Source organism: Labeo rohita, unplaced genomic scaffold (assembly GCF_022985175.1).
Source record: "Labeo rohita strain BAU-BD-2019 unplaced genomic scaffold, IGBB_LRoh.1.0 scaffold_1458, whole genome shotgun sequence".
Classification (NCBI taxonomy): domain Eukaryota; kingdom Metazoa; phylum Chordata; class Actinopteri; order Cypriniformes; family Cyprinidae; genus Labeo; species Labeo rohita.
The window spans coordinates 1-19,141 of record NW_026127624.1 but is presented as its reverse complement, the minus strand read 5'-3'; the positions used below and the strand labels follow the sequence as shown (position 1 = coordinate 19,141).

General features: G+C 41.7%; 1 protein-coding gene and 1 long non-coding RNA gene across 2 annotated transcripts; one reads left to right on the top strand and one right to left on the bottom strand.

Moving 5' to 3' along the window:
* The first annotated feature begins 5,864 nt into the window (after positions 1-5,864).
* Positions 5,865-6,781, top strand: LOC127158329 (uncharacterized). Its single transcript, XR_007826133.1, has 4 exons — positions 5,865-5,967; positions 6,083-6,209; positions 6,439-6,556; positions 6,652-6,781. It is a non-coding gene; the product is annotated as an uncharacterized LOC127158329 (long non-coding RNA).
* A 1,248-nt stretch (positions 6,782-8,029) lies between these two features.
* Positions 8,030-14,296, bottom strand: LOC127158330 (uncharacterized). The gene is made up of 5 exons (XM_051101488.1): positions 13,714-14,296; positions 9,043-9,221; positions 8,857-8,950; positions 8,353-8,691; positions 8,030-8,230 (listed from the first exon to the last, which is right to left on the bottom strand). Exons 1-5 carry the CDS (start codon positions 13,912-13,914, stop codon positions 8,030-8,032), a joined length of 1,014 nt encoding a protein of 337 aa, XP_050957445.1. The 5' UTR covers positions 13,915-14,296.
* Between the last annotated feature and the right edge of the window lie 4,845 nt (positions 14,297-19,141).

Genomic DNA, 19,141 nt, shown 5'->3' with positions numbered 1-19,141 from the left:
TCATCAGCAGAGACCCTTCACAGTGTTCTTCATCATCATCCTCATGTTCACTGTTGTGTTCATCTGTGAATGTGAGTGATGTGAATGTCTCCTGGTTCAAAGGAAACAGTTTATTGTCCAGCATCAGTGTGTCTGATCTCAGCATCAGTCTCTCTCTACCTCTGGAGGTGGAATATCAGGATAAAAACACCTACAGCTGTGTGATCAACAATCCCATCAGAAACCAGACCAATCTTCTCAACAGCACTGAACTCTGTCAGCCGTGTCCAGGTATGTCAGTGATGAGCAGTATGTTAGTATTCAATCTGAACCCTGAATCACTCTTCTTCTGTTTCTGTCCTCAGAACCTCTTCACTGCTGTGGTTTAACTGAAGCTGTGATCCGATTGGTTGTCTCTGCTCTGGTGGGCGTGGCTGCTGTTGCCGTGCTGATTTATGACATCAGATCCAGACGTCTTCAACAGAAGAAGAGTCTGCAGACATCACAATCACACACTGATTAATCACATACTTACAGTGGAGATGATCATAATTGACTGGAACCATTTTATCATTAAAAAGTTTATAAAATTTTCAATTAATTTAAACTGTGAACTTTCCTGTAGAGAGACATGTTTCACTTTAATTGTGCTTGTATATCACTTTTCACAATAATAATAATTCTAAAGAAGCTTTACCAAAATGAGTGATTTAGGCTACAAACTCACTGTGATTAATCTGACAATCAATAATGTTCTTCTTCTTATTTTTATTTTATTTATTATTTTATTCTGTTGTATTATTGTAAGACAAGTCTTCCTCTCTCCAAGTCTCATATCTCTAAGTGGGCAGACATTTGTCATTCTTTTGAATGTGCTATAATGGGTGAACCATAACTTGTATGAGCAGCCACATTAGCTCAGCATGCTAATCAGTTAATATGCTAATGTGCATGTAAGTTCTCCCTGCTATCAATTTAAACTCCATGTGACACACTGTGATCAGCAAGCATGTTATACACAAGTTATACATGGTTTCTGGTATGGCCACATTGTATTTCTCTCATGTATCTCAACTGTATTTCAGCTCAGAACTGTGCTACTTTTTATTATTCAGCATGCAATACTTTTTCTTTCTCACCTTGAACATCTGAATAAATGTCCTCTATGTGGCACATCATATTAAATAACTGGGTTTTCAATCTCAAGGCTGCGTGTTTGAATCTTGTGTGCTGTAACTTCCTTTCTATTATTAGGGTGTCTGTATTTTAAAGGTAATGACTGTATTAACTGTTGTGTGTATGTTTTTTTTTTTTTTTTATTCAACAGAGGATTGTGTATTATGCTGTTTCTGGTCTCAAGGTGGATAAAATTCTGTAACAGCATGCACTGTGGACTGGACGTGACAATGGAGATCCAGTTGCAAGCTTTTATTAAAACGTTCGTATTCAAAGCAGTCAGGGTCTAAAACAGTAATCCAGAAAATAGATAAAATAGAATTAGAATAGAGAATGCTAGAGTTAGAGGGTCAAACAAAGATGGAAGAGATGTGTTTTAGCCAATTCTTGAAGATGGTTAAGGATTCAGCTGGCAAGGTCATTTCACCAGGAGGGAACATTTAATGTAAAAGTCATTGGGATGTTCACTTGTAGAATGCAAGCTTCTAGCTGGTCATGTGCTGGTCCTAAGATGGTCCTAAGCAACTAGTTTTTGTTCAGGACCAGTTTAGGACCAGCAGTCCTGCTTCAAAACATAAGTAACCAGCAAATTCTGTTTGTTTGTTTTTTTTTTGTTTTTTTTTCCCCCAACAGGCAGAGATGTGACATCCCAGCTAACAATTTTTTGTTGTAAGAATGTAAAATGTTCTGAGAACAGTATGCTATGTTCTGGTAATGTTTTCAGAGACAAGTTTTATTTTAGTTACCATAATATTCTCCTAAAAGGTCGGATCACATTCTCTAAAAACATTGTACAAATGTTTATTGATAACATTGTGAGAACATTATCCTCTAACATTCTAATAAAGATTCTCATCACACTAGATGTGGACTTACATTGATCAGATTCACATTTTGGTTGAAAGTGAAAACTCAACCTTTGTTTGCTGAAGCTCCAGCGTCATTAAATAACTCCAAAAACAGCATTACCAGCTTCACTTACTATAAACCAGATTGGCTTTATTTCTGTCATACATTTACAAAAGGTCTTATTGAGATTAACAGAGGTTTAGATGTTGCGTTTAGAGCGTTTGCTTTAGTGGGGTAATTTGACTTTCAGATAAGTTTCTCAAGTTGCTGTAACTATATTTGTTATAGCAAAAACAACAAGAAATAAGTTATGTTATTGTGTAGTTATCTGTTTTCTTGCAGTTTAGTCTATGTTGATAGATTTGTATTATGTTATCAGTGATAATAACAATTTCAAGAATCTAATAATAATAACAACAATAATCTTTATTTAAAAAATAAAAAATAATTAAAGAGTCAGTGTATGAATCTCAACAATGTTGACACACTTCATGTTGCAATGTATTCTGGGTGCATCATACAAAACTCATCCAGGGTTTCCAGAATGCATTGCAGCATGAAGTATGAGCTTGACATTAAACAAAGGTTGTGTTTTCATTTTCAACTTAAATGTGACATCTGAGCAATGTAAGTCCACATCTAGTGTGATGGGAATCTTTATGAGAATGTGTTAATAAATATCACAGCTCTTTATCTTTCGATGCCGTCCGACTATTCTCAGTCCTTGCATGGGCCCATGGAAAGAATTATGAACATGAAGCCAATTGTATGTTCACAATCTTCTTTCAAGTTTATTCTCCCACATTAGATTATATAGATCCATTGTCAGGGGGGTGGTGCTACATATATGCGTCATACAAAACAAAGACCTTATTGTGCCTATAATGAAATATCAGATTTAGATCTGGGTGTACAATAACCTCTTCCTAAATTCATCCTGTTATTCAAACTATATATATATTTTAAAAACAAAGAGGTATAGGGAGGGGGAGTACAATAGATAGGAGGGAGAGAGAAAGCACAAACAGGAAGACTCTCAGTAATATCTGGCAGAGAGTTCAATATATAATCTAACAGAATGTTAGAGGATAACGTTCTAACAATGTTATCAATAAACATTTGTAGAATGTTTTTAGAGAATGTGATCCTACCTTTTAGGAGAATATTATGGGAACTAAAATAAAACTTGCCACTGAAAACATTACCAGAATATGAAACATTTCTAAGCATTAGTTCTATAATTTTTATCCCAAAAAATATTCATATAGGTATCTGGTCACTAAAATAATAATAATAATAATAAAAAAAGAATAAATTAGTGAGCATGTTGACAGGCCTGGAGCAATATTGTTACATTAGAAATCACTAATAATGCCCATGTGATTTATAGCTATCATATGCACACATGCTTTGTATTTATTATTATACAGTGCAAAAACAACATCTGAGAAACCAAATTATTATTAAGCACATTATAACACGTTTGAGCAGATATTTGCAGACAGAGTATTCAACAGTAAAGACTGGTCTAAGCATTCTTAGACATTACTTTGATATCGTCTAAACATTAGCCCTACTTTAATGTCAATATGTTTATGAAACATAAAACATTGCTGACGCCTTACAGATGCATTGAAAAGTTGCCTATGATATTTCAAAATGTTTCACTCGATTTCACACATGGGCGTCAGAACCATTGAATGTTGGTGGGACAGGACCCATCCACTTCTGAAGACCAATGATATCGGACCCACCCACTTTTACCGCTGTTCTGTCGATTTGTCCTACCTTGTCAGATTTTCCTACCGCAGCAAAAAATTACAACTATATCTATCGGTCCATCCTGCCTTGGCAAAAATTCCTACTGCGAGTTTCTGCTTCGCGTCTGTGACTACATAAAATTATTCAGTGTAATTTTGCCGAAGATGCATAATAAGCAATGAGGATGATGGTTAAAATGATTTGACAGTGCAAAATACCTTATCAGATTGCGCTACTAGTGCAAAATGTACCTGAGTACGGATTATTTTTTTATTACTTGCAATTGTGTGTACAGTTTATATATATATATATATATATATATATATATATATATGTGTGTGTGTGTGTGTGTGTATGTTTTCAAGTCCTTTCCAGTGGAAGAGGAAGTATGGAGAACAAAACGGAAGGGTACAGGACTGTACGTGTCACCTTTAGTGCTGGACCTGTCATTGAAAGTAATTCTTAGAAAAGCTTTGAAGTGACTGTGATTGTGACTATTCCTACTGTAGTGGTTAGAATGTTTTTTCCTAAAGCAAATGTAACAAATGGAAACTCTACCTTCTTTTTAACAGAAAACAACAGAGAACATTTCAGAGCAACAGCCACAAATAGCTGATGACCAAGATATTATCATCATCATCCCAACACAGGTATATGTATATAAAAAAAGTAGAAGCATACAATTGTCTCATTTCTTCTGATTTTATTCTGTATTTGAAAATAGGATGGTTTGCATTCAGTATGTACATTATATTAATTCAATATTCAATTTATTAATTTCTGGTTAGGCCACATTTGACTTCACAGAGCAAGAGCATCAGCAGGACACAGGGAAGGGAAGTACCACTCAAAAACCCAATGATGCTGCATCCCAGGTGATTTTTATCAAAATTAAGTATTTTCATTGCAGTAACAGCAGGAATTGTTTCATATCTATTGTAATGTATCATTTTCTTCCCCTCAGCTAACTGCATTGTGGGAAAAAAAATGACACAGAACCGGTTGTTTCTGTGGTCCCTTCGCAATTTAGAAAGGACTTATTCGTCAGACACACTGACCTCCTATCACTCAGGCCTCCTAACTGGCTCACAGGCGAGGTATGATGGGCAAATAGTGCAGCAGCATGATCATGAAAACATACTTAAAAATGCACAAATGCACTGTTAAACAGTGACAGTGACTTGTGACTTATTATCATCTAAACACATTAATACCCACTGTGTTGTGCTCATATGCCAATCTTGTAAGTAAGTAATTATGTGTTTGTAAATATGTGTTTCAAGTGCATCCATTTGTAAACTGGGTAATCAAACTTTCATGCAAATATCACAAATATCCTGATTTGCCTTGAAACACAATAAACTCTTTTCAAATAGATATCACTACTTTGCTTGTGCACCTAACCCAGTACATGGGAAATATAAACAGACTGTTACATGAGAACATTTTTTTCTTGCCATCCTTTAAGGAGGGGTTTGAACACTAGGGGCTTGGCCTTGCAGCTCAGCTTGAGCTCTCTCTCCCTGTTCAAATGTTTTAATGTGAAAGAATGTAATGTCGTGATCTTTGATGTACTGTCTGATTGATGTTAGGTCATTGAGTGCTTCTTACATCACACTGTCAATCAACTGCATTTGGAGAAAACCATCTATATCATGAACCCCTTCGCAGCTGGGGCGGTCCTTTTTGAGAACAGAACAACAGTCAGGAAGCAAAGTTTGTCAAAGGTAATTTTTTTGGGGGGGGGAAACATTACTTTTGTTTAGTCAAGGTAAAAATGGTTCTGAGGTTGATAATTGTTTAGCCGTTTGTTGATGTGTAATCAAGTTTCATGGTATGTACATGATGAAGCAAAACAAAAAATAATGTCAATGATAAATATTTATTAACTGAAGTAATTTGTGTGTTGATATCATATAATTAAAGTAATTTTTCATGTGTTACAGGTTAACTTTGCCAACTACAAAGCCATTGTGTCCTTTGTTAACATTAAAGAAGTACACTGGAAATTTCTGGTTAGTTTTTTTTTTTTTAATGTAACACTTTGTATATTGATGTCCATTTCCCATGTTTCTTTTATTGTGGTAAATATTTGTAGAATAATGTACTCATCAATGCAGCAGAACGCAGAGTGTATTTGGTGGATCCTTTAAGCAACCCCGCAGAGCAGGCAGAATCAGAAGCTGCTGCACAAAAGTTCTGGTACTTATGCAATTTACTGTATTCAATCTAATCATCTATGTAATTATGTCTAAATTGTAGCATTTTTGCACATATATAAATAAGAATTATATTCTAACATTTCATTGTTGTACAGTGAATACTTTTAGATGAGGAATATCCACCACCGGGACAGAGAGTGGGCAGATGTTGAGTTCAAAGGAGATGTTATGAAACACCCAGTTCAGCAAGATGGATATAACTGTGGTGTGATAGTCATTATGGTACAGTAACATAGATGTGTACTTACATTCTTGAGCTCTGTCAATGTTTTTATTATTATTATTATTATTATTATTATTATTTGCGTGCATGTGCTATCTCCATATTTGGAGGAGAGCTATTTTACAGTAGGCAATATACTGTACATGTTACTGTACAGTATTTATCTTGTGTACATCACATATTTTCTTTCTTTCTGTCTTATTTGTTTGCTTGCTTTTGTTTATTTAGATGGCAAAGGCAGTCATGAAGGCATTTCCTAAATTGCCTAACATGGAATTTGGGACTACTCCAAAAGAGATGGCACAGGAACGTACAGCTTTGGCACTGGAAATACTTCAAGCTTCAGGTTTGTTTATTTATGTATTTTTCTCTTCTTTTTTTTTTTTACATTTCTGTTTGGATTGTCATAAAGTATAAAATGTCAATTTTGTTTTCCATTAGTGTTTGACGCAGAGAACAATTGTTCCATGTGTTCAAAACACAACCCACCATGTCCAGGGCCTTCCATTAAATGGGTAAGCTGTTGTTTTCAGTTGCTCTGTTTTGTGCAGTTTGCTGGATGAAAGTGTTTGCATTTAATGGCTTGAATAGAAAGTACATATCTGCTACACACCAAGGATACAGCTCTTTTCCTTGAACTTGGCCTTTGGTATCTATCAAGTTCCTATTAAAAACTACTCCAGATTGCCAACTACTCTAAATAAGAAAGGACAATTTGTAACCCTGACAGTAGCATTTTTGGTGACATAATGTTAAAGTTTGGACGTCATTTTAAAAATATATGAGCCGGTAAGAGGAAGCTAGCGCTCTAACGACTACAGAACAATGCTTCAGGCATGGTGAAAAAATATTTCACGTGAAGTATATTTGAAGTAGCTCTAAAAGAGCCCAGAATATTTGAAGTGACAGGCATTTCCAAAAACGACGTCGCTTGAGGCAGCGCTGGTGTTGAACCCGTGGATCCGTGTGTGGAATATGTAAAAAGAGTGACTGCAGTTATAATTTTGTTAGCGTCATACTAGCTCAGATTGTGTGCATTTGAGACGTAACTTATGAAGATTGTTCCTGGTGATGATTATAATTTGTGCCTATTGTGTGCGTTATTGACAAGTAAGTGATCTATAAGTGTTAATGCTTGAATCATTATGATTATTTAGCTTCAAAGTGTTATTGTTACACTCCTAATACTTATGTAAATGACTCAGCAGCTTCCCTGCCGCAATAGCGTTCATTACAATATCATTTAAGCTTATCAAAAGTAATGTTTAAGTAATTTCTAGTTGGTGTTTGCATCTACTTTATTTCTGCAACTTTATATCACTTAATTTGTGAGTTAGTAAGTGGGGATTGTGGTGTTTATATGACACATTAATGCCGCCATTTTGAAGAGCGCAGTTTTATTATAACTGCGTTATCATTCCCCCTGCTGTGTTACACGATGTATATTGATTAGAAATGCCACTTGTATATGTGAAAATGTACACAATTTAATTCAGTGATGTTAAATAGTTTGTAACTTTGTATTTTCTACATTTATTTGTAGGAAACCACACAAACGCATAAATCCCTGTAAAATTTGTACTTCCATCAACCGGATTAAAGTTTATTTCTTGGAAATCTGGACTGTTGCACCACTTTTTAACGGAAGAGCATGGCTAGAAGGCGGAAGCCAGTGTAACGCACACAGTATCAGTCACAAATACATATCTTGTGGAAAGTGACTGATGTAGAGAGAGACTTTTTTGTAGTTCCACCCCATTGCATGCAATGTAAGCAGATCCACCCGTGTTGTTTAAAGAATATAATGAGGTCATGATGCTTAATCTAAAAAATATGCAAGAATATTGCAAACAATCTGATTACCTGCTTTGGACATAAATTTGGTTGTCAGGGCACAACGTGAGAGGTAGCTGTTCACTTGCTCTTCCTCCTCACCGGCGGCTGTCCCTGCTCCTTCCTGGTTCCTACCGCTCCACTCTACCATTACATGGGTACAATTCTCCTTAAAGGGCTTTACAATCTGTACAAGAAATGATTAAGCTAAAAGGCAACATAGTACAGTGTAACCCTTCATATCAATTTCATATTATTAATGTGCTTGTAAAAATTACAAATATATACATGACGCAATTTTATACATACTTCACACTTAGTAGCATGGGCTCGAGCATGCATCACACAAGGTTTCATTGTGGTCAGCTCCTGAAGAGCAGGAATGACACCAGCAGCTTTCTCCAAGTATGGCCAATATTTGCAAGCCACATCCATTGCAAAGAACTGCGCTTTGGCTGGCATGAGCTCCTTCTGAAGATACAGAGGGTAGGCAAATATCTCCCCTCTGTACATATTAAGGGCTTTCAGAAGGAATCCGTGGCAACACACAACAACCTCCATCCCCTCTTCATCCAATTTGGAAGCCCTCCTCGATGTCTCCCGTGCTGCTGTCCACTGGGAGTCCCCACATGTGCCTTTTCCCTGTGTCTATGACACACGTAACAAACACAACAAATCAAATAAAAACAATGGTGTTATACAATATATAGCATTTATTCTCTCAATTTGATTTTGGAGTAGGTTGGTAGAAGGGGTAGTTGAAGTGTGAAGGAAATCATGGTCATGACTTATATAGTTATATTTAAAACTTACATTTCTCACTGCTTTATGTATGGTGTCTACAAATCTAGACACCGCACTGTCTTCAGCCACAAAGAGCCCCTCAAAAAAAGCAGGATCATCAGAGCTGAAGGAAGAAAAAATGGGAAATCCATTGATTACATTTTTAAAGTAACTAAATAAATCAATAAAAAGACCAGAAATAAATAAAAAGACCACCTTGTGTCTCTGCGAAAGCGATACAGCTTTCTGTTTCCATCGACTGAAACAGCCAACATTTCTGGGGTACAGGCTGGGCAGGTGAAAGGAGCACCACAGCAGAGCTGCTCTTCCTCAAATGAAGCACATGAAAACTCCAAGAAGCTGCGCTGTAGTGCATCACCATTGATTTGTCCAGTCTGGAAGATATACAGAATGAAATAGTATATGTGATGATGTCTGCTTCAGTGTTGGCCAGTAACTATTATGATTTCAGTAACAATATGTAACACCACGCCAGCAGAGGGAGCCCTCACCCACTGACTGACTGTTGCTGCTCCCTCTGCTGCTTCGTTGGTTACTTCCTGTTTGGTGGCCATAAAGGGAGGCCATTTCCAAACAGGAAGTGTGAAGTATTGTTTTGCTCTTGTGGACTCTACCAAGCGTTTTTCCCTGTTTTCATTGCCCTGTTTTTGTTACTGCCACGGTTTTGTTTTATAGTCATTCGTTTTGTCTTTGTTTTTGCCATAGTTTTGTCGAGTTTCATTTCCTTGTTTATTTGTTACTTTTTGGACTGCTCTCTCTCGTTTTTGGACTCTGCTTGTTTTGTGGATTACGATATTGTTTTGCCTTCGTCACTCTGTTTGTCTGGATACTGACCCTGCCTGTCTGACTACGATCTGTAAATAAAGTTTGCACTTGGACCTTACACGCTTCCTACGAGTCCGCGTTACAGAATACTTCGCCACCCAAAGATCCAGCGGCTTTTGGACACAGATCGAACTATGGATCCAGCATCACGCCTCTTCTGTCTCCGCCAAGGTAACCGGCCCATTGAGGATTATGTTGTGGACTTTTGCAAACTGTGTCACTTAGTGAATTTTAATGATGTGGCACTCAAAGACATTTTTAGAGTAGGACTGAATCACCCCATTCGTTCTGGCCTGCCTGGAGGTAAAATTCACTGGTCTTTGGAGCAATATATTGACTATGCTTTGTTACTTGCGGGATCGTCTTTTACTGTTGGGATTGCGGATGAGGGACCCTGCAATCCTGCAGTAACCCCCACACCACAACCAGCTCACGTCATAGCAAGCAAACCAGAGACCTTTAACACCCCAACCTTCATGTCCGGTATTGTCACCATCATGCCAGAGCTCCCTCAAACCAAGCCTGCCAAGCCAAAGCCTGCTCAAGTCACATCCACCAAGCCAAGGTTTGCTGACGTCACGTCACGTCTGCCAAGCCACAGCCTGTTCAAGTCACATCTGCCGCTCCAAAGCCTGCCCACGTCACGTCTGCCAAGCCACAGCCTGCCCACACCACGTCTGCCAAGCCACAGCCTGCTCACGTCACGCCTGCCAAGCCACAGTCTGCTCACGTCACGTCTGCCAAGCCACAGCCTGCTCACGCCATGCCTGCCGCTCCAGGGCCTGCTCACGCCATGCCTGCCCGTCCAGAGTCTGCATCTGTCATGGCCGCCCTCCTACAACCAGTTAACAAGATGGCCGCCATCCCAGAGCCAGTCCACAAGATGGCCGCCACCCCAGAGCCAGTCCACAAAATGGCCGCCATCCCCAAGCCTGTTCACAAGATGGCTGCCATCCCAGAGCCAGTCCACAAGATGGCCGCCATCCCAGAGCCAGTCCACAAGATGGCCTCCACCCCAGAGCCAGTCCACAAGATGGCCACCATCCCCAAGCCTGTTCACAAGATGGCCGCCATCCCCAAGCCTGTTCACAAGATGGCCGCCATCCCCAAGCCTGTTCACAAGATGGCTGCCCTGTCTGAGCTGAATCAAACCAAAATCATCTCATCCAAATCTCATCTCGCCATGTCTGCTGCACCCAAAGCAAATCAAGTGATGCCTGATCCTCCAGTGTCAAGTCAAGTCAGGGCTACACTTTCTGTGCCCAGCCAAGATACAGCTGTTGTCCATGAGCCAAGCCAAGATACAGCTGTTGTTCTCCATGAGTCAAGCCAAGATACAGCAATTGTTCTCCATGAGTCAAGCCAAGACACAGCTGTTGTTCTCCATGAGTCAAGCCAAGATACAGCTGTTGTTCTTCATGAGTCAAGCCAAGATACAGCTGTTGTTCTCCATGAGTCAAGCCAAGATACAGCTGTTGTTCTCCATGAGTCAAGCCAAGATACAGCTGTTGTTCTCCATGAGTCAAGCCAAGATACAGCTGTCCTCCATGAGTCAAGCCAAGTCACAGCTGTGCCCCACGAGTCAAGCCAAGTCACAGCTGTGCCCCACGAGTCAAGCCAAGTTACAGCTGTTCCCCACGAGTCAAGCCAAGTCACAGCTGTTCCCCATGAGTCAAGCCAAGTCACAGCTGTTCCCCATGAGTCAAGCCAAGTCACAGCTGTTCCCCATGAGTCAAGCCAAGTCACAGCTGTTCCCCATGAGTCAAGCCAAGTTACAGCTGTTCCCCATGAGTCAAGTCATGTTACAGCTGATGTTCCTGAGTCAAGTCATGTTACAGCTGTTGTTCCTGAGTCAAGCCAAGTTACAGCTGTAATTCCTGAATCAAGTCAAGTTACAGCTGGGTTGTTTATGTTAAGCCAAACCACAGCTGATTTCCATGAGCCAAGCCAAGTTACAGCAAATCTTCATGAACCAAGTCAAGTTGCTGCTATTGTCCCTGAGCCAAGCCAAGCCACAGTTGATCTTCATGAGCCAAGCCAAGTTACAGCAGCTCTTAATGAGCCAAGTCAAGTTGCTGCTGTTATTCACGAGCCAAGTCAAGCCACAGCTGACCTTCATGAGCCGAGTCAAGCCACAGCTGACCTTCATGAACCAAGTCAAAACACAGCTGATCTCCTTGAGCCAAGTCAAGTCACAGCTGACCTTCACGAGCCAAGTCAAGTCACAGCTGGACTGCACGAGCCAGGTCAAGTCACCGCTGTTCTTCACGAGTCAAGTCAAGTCACGGCAGGCCTCCCTGAGTCAAGTCAAGTCACGGAAGGCCCCCCTGAGTCGAGTCCAGTCACGGCAGACCTCCCTGAATCAAGTCAAGAAACTGCTGTCCTGCCAGAACCTAACCAGGTCCCCTCTGACCTTCCCAAATCACATCACATCTCAGCTGACCACCAAGAACCTCATCACGTCTCAGCTGATCCCCTAGAGCCTCATCATGTATCCATGCTCCCAAGCCACGCAGAGCCCACGCTCCCAAGCCACGCAGAGCCCACGCTCCCAAGCCACGCAGTGCCCATGCTCCCAAGCCACGCAGAACCCACATTCCCAACCCATAAGTCCACAGCATCCACACCCTCAAGGCCAACAGACATCCCACTATCTACTGTGCTGCCGGTAATGGCTGTTGCCATTTTCAGTGTGTGGGCTGCACACTGTGCTCCAGAGGCCTCGTCTGTCCACGAGTCTGCTCCTGAGGCTTCGTCTGTCCACGAGTCTGCTCTAGAGGCCTGTAACGCCACGCCAGCAGAGGGAGCCCTCACCCACTGACTGACTGTTGCTGCTCCCTCTGCTGCTTCGTTGGTTACTTCCTGTTTGGTGGCCATAAAGGGAGGCCATTTCCAAACAGGAAGTGCGAAGTATTGTTTTGCTCTTGCGGACTCTACCAAGCGATTTTCCCTGTTTTCATTGCCCTGTTTTTGTCATTGCCACGGTTTTGTTTTATAGTCATTAGTTTTGTCTTTGTTTTTTTCATAGTTTTGCCTCATTCATTGCCATAGTTTTGTCGAGTTTCATTTCCTTGTTTATTTGTTACTTTTTGGACTGCTCTCTCTCGTTTTTGGACTCTGCCTGTTTTGTGGATTACGATATTGTTTTGCCTTCGTCACTCTGTTTGTCTGGATACTGACCCTGCCTGTCTGACTATGATCTGTAAATAAAGCTCGCACTTGGATCTTACACGCTTCCTACGAGTCCGCGTTACACAATATTAGTTACCATCCATAAAAAAGCTCAGTTACTTAGTTATTTTTGATGCCTCAACACCGCTGATTTAAAATCCAACAAACAAATAATTCCTAGATTTATTTTCTTAATTTTCACAACTCACACATGCATGTGATGTCCCCAGTGCAGCAGACAAGCATGAAATATGGAAAAGCTTATAATCATCAGATAGAAATATTGTGTTATATTGATTTTCTCAGGAAAAAAAAGATGACCTGAGCAATGTTGTGGAAGTTGTGGCTTTACTTTTCTCTTACATTACATCCCACCCACATCCCTCTGATCAGCATGTGGTACATTATATTACTATAATTAAAAATCTTTTTGGAAAATTAAACAGTTTCTAACAAACGTATGTGATTTGATAAAATACATAATGAAATATAATTGTATATAGGTAACAGAGAAATTACAATTAGCTTCAAGCTACACATGACAATAAATGAGATTACAACACTTCTACTTGAATGTCACTACCAATCACTATTGAGTGTCTGTAAAAACTGCAATCCAATGTGGATTTTGGCCAAAATGTTCTAGAAGAATTTTATGTGGAAAATACACAGTTACAACTTCTGTGGGACGTGAAGAAAAAAAAGTAATGTAACTAGTAACGTATTACTGTTGCCAGAAAGTAATAAGTAAAGTAGCAATATTACTTTTGAAAGGAGTAACTAGTAATGAGTAATACATTACATTCTTTGAGTAACTAGCCCAACACTGGTTTGCTTAAGAAATTTTATAATATGAGTAATTACACTTACTCTTCCGCCAATCTTAGTGCGATGCTCCAGCAGCTTTGCGAAGGCTTGTCGGGAGAATCCCGGAGAGATTACCTTGAGTTCCTGAAAACAGCTCAGGAGGTCCAGTGTAAAAAGTGTGGAATTAGTCACAGAGGCTGGCCAATGTCCACTCCTAAGGAGGTCCTTCAATTCAGGGGTCCCTGATGCTGGCACGTTTGACATACATATGTGGCTGATGCAAGTCAAAATGTCCTTGGAACAAAAAAGTTAATTTTACAACAGTTACGCATTTCTGCACAGTGTGTCTTGATAACCATCACACTGCAGCCTTGACATCATTCAACTTCTGTCAGAGTTGTGTGACACTATCACCAATTAGAACATTGTAAAAGAACCGGACACAAATATTGTATTGATGCATTGCTTAATAAATTGTTCTCTTAAATAAATTTAACTTATTAACTTGACTTAAACCTACCTAACATCATTCCAGACCACTGAATGGCATGTGGGAGGAAGTATTTGGCCAAACTGCCAATGAATTTTGGTGTGTAATAAATGTTGCAAACACCATCAAGGTCAAGTGGTGCACTGTTGATTGTTTTTCTGAAATGATCCATGATCGGCATATTCCTGACATCATGCTGAAAAGCAAATATCATTATTTCTGACATATTCGAAATGTATATGCATAATGCATTATTCATCATTTATACTGTTTAACAGTAATCTGCCTCAGTTATGACTGCGTGGCCTTATTTGAGATGCAGGATACATCCTGGACAGGTGCTGATTGAATCTCAAAACTCATAAACAGAAGTTGAACTTTAACCCTACTCTGCAGTGGGTTCAACAATGGCAAGCAGGTCTAGTTGGTTTTGATTTTACAGTTGTGAGGCCATGTGCTAAAAAAAATATTCAAATTGTAACATTATTTCATACCTTGTACTCTTCAGCAACAATGTTTTTGTCATCTAGTTCAAAGGTACCCCTTTTTTGCATAAGCAGTTGCAGGTTATTGTAGTGCTTTGCTACATTTGCTCCACTGCATGGACTGCAAAATAGTACTGTTGAACTAGAAAGCACCTCATCCATCTCTTTCAGTGTTGAACAACATGCAAGGAGGCCAAAGATGTGCATTGCCAGTGTGTAGTGTTTGGGAATTCTGCAAAAAAAGCAAACAAAAACACAATTATTATTATTATTATTGTACATTTCATTTCAAACTGTATGAAAAGTAATAATACCCCATAAATACATACTGCTTTTTGCAAAGAGCCTTGGCATTCTTCATGATGTGACTTAAACATCTATGAAGGATGGGGAGGTCAAATGTTTCTGTTGGATGCTGTCCAGTAATTAAGAGGAAGTATTTCTGCAGCAGATCCTCCAGACCAGTTCTGCAGAATGCAGTGGAAATGGAGTGCATAAGCACAAGCGAGCCATCACATATTATCATGACTGGCCTTTTGATTGCCACATTTCCATACATCCTGATGACATCAGTCTGAAAAGCCTGCAAGAAGTATGTCACAGATGCTGTGGTGTGGTCGCATGTGACGTAGGTTGCCACAGGTAAAGGTGATGCACCCCTGGATGGATTTCTAACAACCAGCTCATAAACATAGTATGTAAAACACAGTAGTAAAACATAGTTTTTTTTTTACACTCCCCGTCGCGTCCAAGTACACTATGTCATTCTTACACCTTTTGTAGAAGACAGAAAGTGTCTTATTTGACCACAACATGACTCCTTTGGGGTGCATCATTACCTTCTGCAGGACATCACTGTCTGTGCCACGTTGTTGGTCAATCAGTGCTTTTAAACTTGGAAGCTCATCAGGATGAGATCGGGTTTTTGTCCTTTCACTCCATGAAATGTTTTTTAGCACATTTTTAGTTGGGGCATCATCCCTGCAGCCTGAATCAATGACCATTGGTGTAATCTTTTGCATGGACTCCAAATACAAACTCCGTGGTAATTTGGTTTCCAGGAGTTCTGCAGTTGCCTGTCATGCAGCTGCACGCACTGGCCTCCTGTGCAGTTCCTTGCTGTTATGGCATACATCACCTCCAGAGAAAACTACTGCTGCTTTCAGGGAGCTCTCATCAGCAACTTCAACTTTTACTTCCACTGGGCAGTCTTCAAAACAACAGTACCCCTCACATGTAAAAATTGGAGCCTGTGTTTGTGACCCCAGGGTTTTCACTCTGTGTCGCTTAAAAGCAAAGCTGCAGTATGGATGAATGGATTTGATTCCCTTGGCAATGACATTTGTCCATTGGAGTCCTTGAAAAAGTCTGCCTTTCTGGTGTTGTCTTAGCTCTTGCCAGTCTTTGCGCTCAATGAAAAAGAAACATGGCTGACGTGGCAAAGAACATATGAATAATTTAATCTCTTCCTCACTGCTCTGTGTAGAGATGTACGGTGATTTATTTTTGTCTATATCCATGTCAGACGTCTGTAATATGTAAAAAAGAAAAACATTTACAAATTAATAGATAAAGGCTATGTTTGGAATATCTTAACCCTACATCTGTCATAGAATTTCCTTTAATTTCAACTATCCTTTGTGTCACAAATCTGGTCGGTGTCCTGCGGTCCGCTCACCGCCAGAGGTCGCTCTCACCCTGTCACTACACACCGACTGTTGCTTTGCACCCCGGACTACTACTCCCATCACCCATCGCGCCGATTGCGTTGCCTCCTGTAGCCAATACTCTTTCATCTTACATCTTGGATTATGTTTGCCGCTGTTTGACCCATGCCTGCCTAACGGACCCCTCTTGTGCATCGCCTTTCACATTCCTGTTTGCTGTTATTCTGACCCTGCCTGTCTGACCATGTCTTTGCCTCGTCCATTAAATAAAAGCTTGCAAATGGATCCGCTCGCCTCTCGTCTCACTCACTCCGTTACAGAACACTCTGTCACAACAGGATCCAGCAGCTTTCACCCCGGACATTCATTTGATATGGACACTGACAGAATTCTTTTCAGGATCAAACAAGGACCACGCACACTCAAACAATATACCGTGAGTTTTTGGCCATAGCTAACTATTCTACCCTCCCGGACTGCATCATTATTGAAATTTTTTGTGATGGTCTCAATGAATTGTTAAAGCACAGACTTAGACGTGAGGGACCGCGTTCATCACTTGCACATTTTATGGACTTTGCTCTGTTGTGTGTGGGCTCTCCATTTACCATGGGTGTCGCGGAGGAGGAGCGTGACGCCACGGAACCACTGACCGCCTGGATCGCTCGTGAAATGGCGGCCGTGTTGGAGCGCGCTCGAGCAATGGCGACGACTGCGAATAGCGCTGCTCTAATGGTGGCGACAGCGGTGCCCGTTCGCAAGATGGCGGCGGCGCTGGTGCACGCTCACCAGATGGCGGCGACGGCGGAGCCCGTTCACAAAATGGCGGCGAAAACAGAGCTCCGTCACGTCACAGCTACCATACCAGAGCTATATGAAGTTGCAGCTGCGTTTCCTGAGTCAAGTCAAGTTTCCGAGTCCAGTCAAGCTACAGCTGCGTTCCCTGAGTCAAGTCAAGTTTCCAAGTCAAGTCAAGTTGCAGCTGTGTTCCCTGAGTCAAGTCAAGTTTCCAAGTCAAGTCAAGCTACGACTGCTGTTCCAGGGTCAAGTCAAGCTACGGTCGTCGTTCCTGTGTCAAGTCAGGTTAAAGCGGTGTTTCCAGTGTCAAGTCAAGTCAGAGCTATCGCTCCTGTCTCAAGCCAAGTTACAGCCGTCTTTCCTGAGCCAAGTACTATCAAGATGGCCGCTGTCTCGAAGCCATGCCACAAGATGGCCGCCATCCCAGAACTCTCGGCCAGCACTCGGACGCCGCCTGTGGTCATGATGGCCCACGTGCTGGATTCACCCCTAATGGCTGTATGGGCAGCTAAAATGGCGCTCCTTCACATCGCGGCTGCTACCCCAGGGTCAAGTCAAGCTTCCAAGTCCGGTCAAGCTTCCAAGTCCGGTCAAGCAACAGAGTCTAGTCAAGCCAAAGCTGCTGTTCTCCATGAGTCAAGCCAAGTCACAGCTGTGCCCCACGAGTCAAGCCAAGTCACAGCTGTTCCCCACGAGTCAAGTCACGTTACAGCTGTTGTTCCTGAGTCAAGCCATGTTGTTCCTGAGTCAAGTCACGTTACAGCTGATTTCCATGAACCAAGCCAAGTTACAGCTGGTCATCACAAGCCAAGTCAAGTCACCACTGATCTCCATGAGTCAAATCAGGTCACAACTGATCTTCGCGAGCCAAGTCAAGTCACTGCTGATCTCCAAGAGTCAAGTCAGTTCACTACTGGTCCTCACAAGCCAGGCCAAGCCACAACCGATTTTCACGAATCAAGTCAAGTCACAGCCAATCTTCATGAACCAAGTCAAACCACAGCTGATCTTCATGAGCCAAGTGAAGTTATTGCTGCTGTTCCAGAGTCAAGTCACGTCTCGTCTGAACGCCCAGAGTCAAGTCACGTCTCGTCTGACCGCCCAGAGTCAAGTCACGTCCCACCTGACGGCCCACAGTCAAGTCACGTCCCGCCTGACTGCCCAGAGCCACGCCATGTCTCATCTGACATCCCAAGGTCACGACCTATCATGATGGCCAGCGTGCTGGACCCACCACTAGTGTCAGTGAGGGCAGCAAACATCCTAGTGGCATCAACGCCTTCTAAAACCACCATTAAAGAGGTCCTGCCACCCACCGCTGCTCTTCCCTTAGTGGCGGTTGCCATTTGGTGTGTGTGGGCTGCACACTGTGCTTCGGAGGTCACGTCTGTTTACAAGTCTGCTCCTGAGGTCACGTCTGATCACAAGCCTGCTCCCGAGCCTGCCCCGGTCCTTCCCAGTGTACTTCACGGATTGTTGTATTGTTGTATTGTTAGTGTTTTCCAATTGTTTAGCGTTCTATTGTTTCTAGCTCCTTGTGTTTGATTCCCTCGCCTGGCTCCCCGTTTTCGACCGTACGCCGCCTGCCTTTTCGGACTATCGCTTGATTGGATTATTCTCTACGTTTTGCCTGTGTTATTCCCGTTTGCTCCTGTTGGACTCTGCCTGTTGACCATGTATCTGCCTCGTCGGACATTCAGAAGATATGGACACAGACAGGATATTATTCAGAATAAAACAAGGATCACGTTCTCTCGACCAGCACATCCGTGAGTTTCTGTCTATCGCTAACCATTCCACCCTCCCGGACTGTATCATTATGGAGATATTTTGCGATTGCATTAATGAGCCTCTAAAGGCTAGACTCAGACGCGAGGGTCCGCGCTCATCTCTGGCCGCGTTCATGAACTTATCGTGTGTGGGCTCGCCGTGTACTGTGAGGGTCGCGAAGGAGGAACGCGACAACGCGGACATGGCAGCCGCGCCCCCCTCTCGCAGATTGGCGGTAATGCCGGATCACGACGCCACAAACAAGTTTTCCGCCTGGATCG